Here is a 7,044-nt window from a genome sequence, read left to right on the forward strand (position 1 = left end):
TTGTTGTGTGAAAACCTTAAAGTTATGAAGTGACAAATGATTTATTTTTCAAGTGGGATAAGGTTGAGAGGATAAGCTGTAAAAGATTTATATGAGATGTAACTGTTTGGTCTCTATATAAATTTTATGTTCGCTGACTTTCTAAATTTTTTCCTTGTGATTCGTCTGTTAATGATTATAAGAATAGTGACAAGAACCTCTTAAAGGTTAGCTGAAAACAATACTTAATAAAAGCAACACAAAGGAGAATCTCTTTGGATTTTGCTAAATTATATCTACAGCTTGCCTTGAAGCTCAAATCGGCAACGACAAGGCCACAATCCTCGGCAACATAGCTTAAAATAAGGTGTAGCCAATTCGAGCATATAATAAAGGACAAAATGGGACTTCTTAAACTATAGGGTTAAAAAAAAAACAGTAGTGAAAGTACAAGGGGCAAAAACATTATCGATTCATTCACGTTTCAAATTCAATATATCCCGTCACTCTTGTTAGAACCCACCCTTGTCCAACGGTCTCTCCCTCTGTTTTGTCTGCTCCTCCAACAATTACTTTTAGTGTAAAAATCACGCGGTCTCTCACTCCTCGTCGTCTCCTTCCTCGCTTCTCCTCTCCTCCAAATATTGAATAAATAAGATTGACGGAGAGAGGGGGGGAAGAGGAAGCAATGACGGGAAAAGAGGCGATGGATAGTGCCTTCCTCTTCTCCATGAGTAGAGCGTTCTGTAGTCCACTCGCTGTTTTTATTCAGATCCAGGTGTGTTTCTTCCTTCCTATTTTTAGATCCATCCCGCAGCGCACTGCTTCTTTTCTCACATTGCTGTCGCAACACACTGCTTCTTTTCTTTCCTTGTCGCTTGTCATTCATTTTTATAGGTTTATGGATTAGCTGGATTGGGTCTTAAAGCTTTCAATATTAATTCATGCATAAATGAATTATAAGCTGGGTTATGGAAGTCCTACATTTGGATTCTGGGCTCCACTGGCTTTGCTTTCTCCATCAAACTTGGCTGGATAGCTATTTACCCTCTCTAAGTATCACTCGTCAAGAAGCAAAAAGGTTTCCCGTTTTCTTTTGTACGTAAATCTTACCAGCTCTACGCCCTCTTTTCTCCTGCTGCAGGGATGTGCAATTTGCTTAATTCTGGCTCTTGGGTGGGCTTGTGCTGCCTATGTCAGGTATCGAGATCTAGCGAATTTAGTTTTGAAAATGATTTGTAATGTGTTGTTCTTTGAGACGTCACCTACATCTTCTCCTTTCTCGCAGGAATAGAGAGATCAAACGGATAAAAGATAGTATGAGAGCTGGCAACAGCTTTTCATTTCTTTGCCATGACATTACTGAACTTGAGCACTCTTATCAGACCAATCTGCCTAGAGTTACAGTAGTTATGCCTTTAAAGGGGTTTGGAGAACATAATCTGCACAATTGGAGAAGTCAAGTGAGTTGTTCACTGCCGGCTTTCTTTTCTCTCTTCCCCTTGACAGAGAGGGAAGCTGTTCAACCCTTTTCTGTTTTGCTGAGGTTTTCATTAAATTAGTTAAACCGCTGATTTTTCCATTCCTTGTTTGGGTAGAGAAGAGTTGGGGTCAAACGAGTATGTGCTGTATATTTCATATTCTAGTTTGGTATATGCACTGTTGTTTTCATTTTCTGCTATGAGCTGATATATAGACATCCTCATAGAGCGCTTTTGTTTTTTCAAAGGTATATATCTTCCTGCTCGGTATAATTATGCTCAAACTCTCCTTTTGATTGAGAGAAGTTATACAATGTTAAGAGAGCCATTGTTTATGACGTAGGTATTGTTAAGTGCAGGTAACATCTCTTTATGGAGGTCCGCTAGAATTCCTTTTTGTTGTGGACAGTACAGAAGACCCTGCTTACTATGCTGTTTCTAGCTTGATATCAGATTTCAAGGTATATTTGTTTTCATTGGTTTGCTCCAATACTAGTACTGAGAGAAATAAATTGCACATGCAGTATATGATTTGACACCTATGTATATGGTTCCTTAGTTCCCAATTTATTTGTCCGTCTTTGAAATCCCATCAATTTAGTGGAAAATCATTAATTAATTGTGCTTTTATTCGTAGTAAAATGTGATAATCTATGTTTCTTTGTGAAATATCTGAGATAACCTCATAGAGTTAACCAAAATCGTAAGTTTAGTCTCCAAGTCAACAAACAATTTGGCAAGTATCAAAGTATAAAGTATGAACTACCAGATATATAGACTTGCAAAGAAATACGTAGGCTCTCATTTTATTGATGTGAAATCAGTAAAGCTGTCACTACATTTTTGTCCCTTGCATCCTTTAAATATATGTTGGTTCTGTGAATCACCTTGTGTACTCACTTGTAATTATTTTTCACATGAGCAGGATAGTATCGATGCTAGAATTGTTGTAGCTGGCTTATCAACGACCTGTAGTCAGAAAATTCACAACCAGTTGGTATGTAACATGTTTAGCATTTGTTTAATGGTTTTTGGCAATGCCCTTAATACTGATGACCTGTTCCTTAATTTAATTTGTGTTCATACTCTTTTTCTTCATCTTACAATATAATGCACATGGCCATATATGAATTCCAAATTTTTTATGAAGTAGGAGTCCTATGCTTAGACTAGTTGCCAAAAAGGTCTGTCATCACATGATGCTTTTACAAATTTTATTTTAGAAAACCAGGATATTGCAAGTTTGTACAAAGTTGATCCATTCTATACTTCGCATAAATTCTTTTCATTGGTCTCCTCTAGAACCACACTTTTGGTTAGCATTTCACAAGTGCGTTGTTCTGCTGTTGTCAAGATTGGTGTGGAGCAAATGCACAAAGACAGCAAGTATGTATTGTTTTTGGATGATGATGCTAGGCTGCACCCTGGTTCAATTGGTGCCCTAACTGCCGAGATGGAAAAAAATCCCGAGGTATGGGTCTTTATTATGGTTGTAATGATGTAAACTATATTAATTTTATAATCTTAAGTTTTGTGCAATGGAATGCAGATATTTATTCAAACTGGCTATCCTCTTGATCTACCTTCTGGGAGCTTAGGAAGTTACTGCATCTATGAATATCACATGGTACAGCGCATTAATGACCTTTCCATATTTTTCCTCTTTCCATTTATTTCATTATGGTATTTCAAGCGATGTTGCTGCTTCATTCCAGTCTTGCAGATTTTTTTAACCACTAAATGCTAGCAAGTTAACTTGTGGCATTATTTACTTAAACTTGGTGAAGCGAGGAACACATGATTGCTGACCCCAGTCACACATCATTTATTTATTAAATTTTTTTTTTGGGGGGTGGGGGCAGAGATGCAAGTAACTGGAATTTAATTTTCTTTGGCACACAAGCATGAGTTTCTTTCTAGCAAACTACTGGAGTGTGTGGAACTCTGAATTTGTAGGCTGATGCTGTTATGACTTAATATGGCTACCTTGCTTTTGATATTAGAGAAGCTTTCTCAGTTTTCATGGAGTTAATATGGTCATAACTTGTTCATATGTCGAATATTTTCTGTCACAGCCTTGTTCGATGGGGTTTGCCACTGGTGGAAAAACATTCTTTCTGTGGGGTGGTTGCATGATGGCAAGTGGCTTCTACTACCTTCTTAAGAATCTGTACAGAAGATTGAACGCTTTTTGATTGGTCTAGATTTTTCTTTTCAGATGCATGCTGATGATTTTAGGTATGACCGCTGCGGTGTGGTATCTGGTCTTCGAGATGGTGGATATTCAGATGATATGACTCTTGCAGCTTTAGCAGGTAATGAACTAATTTTCTTTGAAGACAGTTGTTTTGGACTTAAAATCAGCCTCTCAATCTCCACTTCAAAACTTTATCCTATCATTTGGTATCAACTTTCTGATTGCTACTTTCTGTTTTTCCTTAGGGGCTCATAAGAGGCTCATTACATCTCCTCCTGTTGCTGTTTTTCCTCACCCCCTTTCTAGTGATCTTAGCTTTTCAAGGTTTGTGATATTTGCTAGCTCAGGCTTAAATTTACTATATTTCATTTAGTGTTGACTTGCTGACTTTGTGTAGGTACTGGAATTACTTGAGGAAGCAAACATTTGTTTTAGAATCATATACATCTAAGGTTAACTGGATAATGAACCGTGCATTATTTTCTTCTCACTGCTATTTATCATGGGGATTTGTAGTGCCATACTTGATGGCCATGACTCATGTTGCAGTGGCACTGCAAATCTATATCCAAGGACATGCACACAAGGAAACTACATTTGTTTCTAATGGTGAGCACATCAACTTTTCATTCTCTACCTTTTTCTTCTCATGTGATGTGGGTTGGGGGGTTGGAGGCTTAGGTTAGAATCTACCATGATACTAATATGGTTAAGTTTTGGATTGTTTTTAATGATAGGCCTTTGAGACCTTATGGTGGATTATTAGCATTTGGTGATGCATTAGCAATGATGGTGACATGCTTTTTTAACGTATAGGCAATGCATCTCCATGCATTTAATTTTAGTACAACCATATTTATTCTATATTGGAATAATTACTTTACAAAGCCATTACAAACACCCATAAAGTCTAGCTCAGATATAATGGGTTGGGTTTCGGGCTTTTGAAACCAGGGTACTAAACAACGTTGGCACCTTTTTCCTTTGTCTATGGATCCAATAATTAAGAATTTTCATCTTTCCTTTCACATGCATAGGTTGCAATTTGTCCTGAAAAAAAAGTACATGATACTAGGAATAAGAAGCCAGAGCTAGATCCCATTGTTGCATTAGGGCATTGACATGGTTCTTACACAAAAAAACTGCAGTTTTACAGCTAAGAAAAATGCTTTTTCCCAGGGTTGTTACTGGTCACCTGCCTAGCTGCATGCACCTTTATAGAACTTTTTTCAATGTGGAACTTGACGAGGATAGAAGTTCAACTATGCAACATGCTTTCTCCTGAGGCACCACAACTCTCCCTTGCTGCTTATAACTGGGTCCTAGTAAGTACTTCTAGTTTATTTTGCACAATTGCAGTCTTGGTATAATTCTGTGGACATGATATTAATGGTTCAGAAAATTGGTATTGCCTCGTATAAATGAGCCCTTTCTGTGAACAATTGCTAGCAGTGACTATTTCTAAAGAAAACTATTGCACTAAATTTGTATCAAAGATTCACCAATTAAACATAGAAGGCTAATAACCAATTAGGCTAATTATATTTCTAAGTACTGTACTTGGGCCAATCTGACAGTTACTTATTATTAAGCAAAATGATTTGTCTTGGGCAGGTATTTCTTGCAATGCTTGTGGATAACTTCTTATATCCAATATCTGCATTCCGTTCCCATTTTTCTCAGTCTATCAATTGGTCTGGTATCCGGTACCACTTGAAGGATGGAAAGATAAGCAAGGTATGCCCACAAAGATTTTTTTAAAAAAAAGAAAGAACAAAAAATTAGAGTGTAATCTTTTCCCATTTTAAGTAGCAGCAATTGCATTTGAGTAGCTTAGGTTTCAATTTTTAACGAGTTAGATGCCCCTTTTTATTAGTTTTGTACTGGTGGGGGTGGTCTTTTTAAAGGGCAGGGAGTCCAAAATGAAAGATTCCCTTCACTTTCCATAGGTCAAGTGGTTCATGCTCTTTTTTTTAGATGAAGTTAAATTGTTATAATTTTTGAAGCTTTTGAGGTGCCATAGAAATGGTTTGTTTTAGTTCTGTTTTTATACACCAATGCATGGGTTGTATTATGAGATTATCATGGTTAGAAAAGGTACAAGATTGAGCAACGAAGAGAAACTGTGTTGTTGGCACTCTCTCAGCAGCTGTTCTTTTTAAATTCTGCAGATTGAAAGAAGTACGGGCCCCAAATACACAGACCTAGCGTGGAAAAAATTATATGGGAAGAAGGGAGCTCCTCCCAAAACATCATTTCTTGGTGCTTTGCTTAGAAGTTTGGAACAGTGGCGACAACCTAAGAAATTTGATGGCTAGAGTTCAGGAATATCTTGTGAATTCCTTGCCCGCCTTTTAAGATCTGGTGGGTTAAGGTTTGGGAAACAAATATTTTTGGTGGATTAAATTGTACTCTTGGATAGGTTGGGTTAGTCCATGATTGACTGATTTTAGTAATTTAGGAATTCAGTCTCATTTTTTGATTCCTCCATTCAATCAAATTTGATTCTTCATCTCCCCTCAGTCTGGGTTGATTTTGTCACATTTGTTTTGCCATAAGATGACATTTATATGTATTCGCTGCAGTTAGTGCTGCTGTTATTTTTCCGAAGTCTAAATTCAAACGCTGCCAGAAACCAGTTTCATCATATACGGACTGGCAACAACTTGCAAGGGAAGGCATGATCCATGGATGCATGATCTGAGCATTGCATTAAAAAAATGGTGCATCAGTAAAGGCAGCAGTTAGGTGACAGAAAGTAGAAGCCAATCGCAAGCAAGGTTTCCATTTTAACGTTAAACATCATTTGAATTTCTATGAATTTATACCCTAATTTTATAAAGTTAAATCTTTACAAGTGAGATGGGTCTTGAAGCCTGTTTGGGAATATATATATATACACTAAAAATTATTATATTTTATATTTTTATATTATTTTGATATGTTGATTTTAAAAATAAAAAAAATATTATTTTGATGCATGACACGATCAAAATGTTGATGTCTTTTCTCAAGTGTAGAAGTAATAAATAACTCGGCTTGGTGTAAACAACATGGTCTTGAAGCCTGTTTGGGAATATATATATATACACTAAAAATTATTATATTTTATATTTTTATATTATTTTGATATGTTGATTTTAAAAATAAAAAAAATATTATTTTGATGCATGACACGATCAAAATGTTGATGTCTTTTCTCAAGTGTAGAAGTAATAAATAACTCGGCATGGTGTAAACAACATGGTCTTGAAGCCTGTTTGGGAATATATATATATACACTAAAAATTATTATATTTTATATTTTCAGATTATTTTGATATGTTGATTTTAAAAAAAATAATAATATTATTTTGATGCATGACACGATCAAAATGTTGATGTCTT

The 7,044-nt window shown here is 36.0% G+C and overlaps 1 protein-coding gene across 1 annotated transcript; it reads left to right on the plus strand.

Moving 5' to 3' along the window:
- The first annotated feature begins 486 nt into the window (after positions 1–486).
- Positions 487–6,244, plus strand: LOC105118850 (uncharacterized). The gene is made up of 14 exons (XM_011016903.1): positions 487–757; positions 1,124–1,179; positions 1,268–1,442; positions 1,820–1,921; positions 2,386–2,457; positions 2,815–2,931; positions 3,010–3,087; positions 3,536–3,598; positions 3,679–3,775; positions 3,903–3,981; positions 4,055–4,266; positions 4,837–4,982; positions 5,272–5,394; positions 5,829–6,244. Exons 1-14 carry the CDS (start codon positions 668–670, stop codon positions 5,973–5,975), a joined length of 1,557 nt encoding a protein of 518 aa, XP_011015205.1. The 5' UTR covers positions 487–667; the 3' UTR covers positions 5,976–6,244.
- The last annotated feature ends 800 nt before the right edge of the window (positions 6,245–7,044 follow it).

Source organism: Populus euphratica, unplaced genomic scaffold (assembly GCF_000495115.2).
Source record: "Populus euphratica unplaced genomic scaffold, PopEup_1.0 scaffold2272.1, whole genome shotgun sequence".
Taxonomy (NCBI): Eukaryota; Viridiplantae; Streptophyta; class Magnoliopsida; order Malpighiales; family Salicaceae; genus Populus; species Populus euphratica.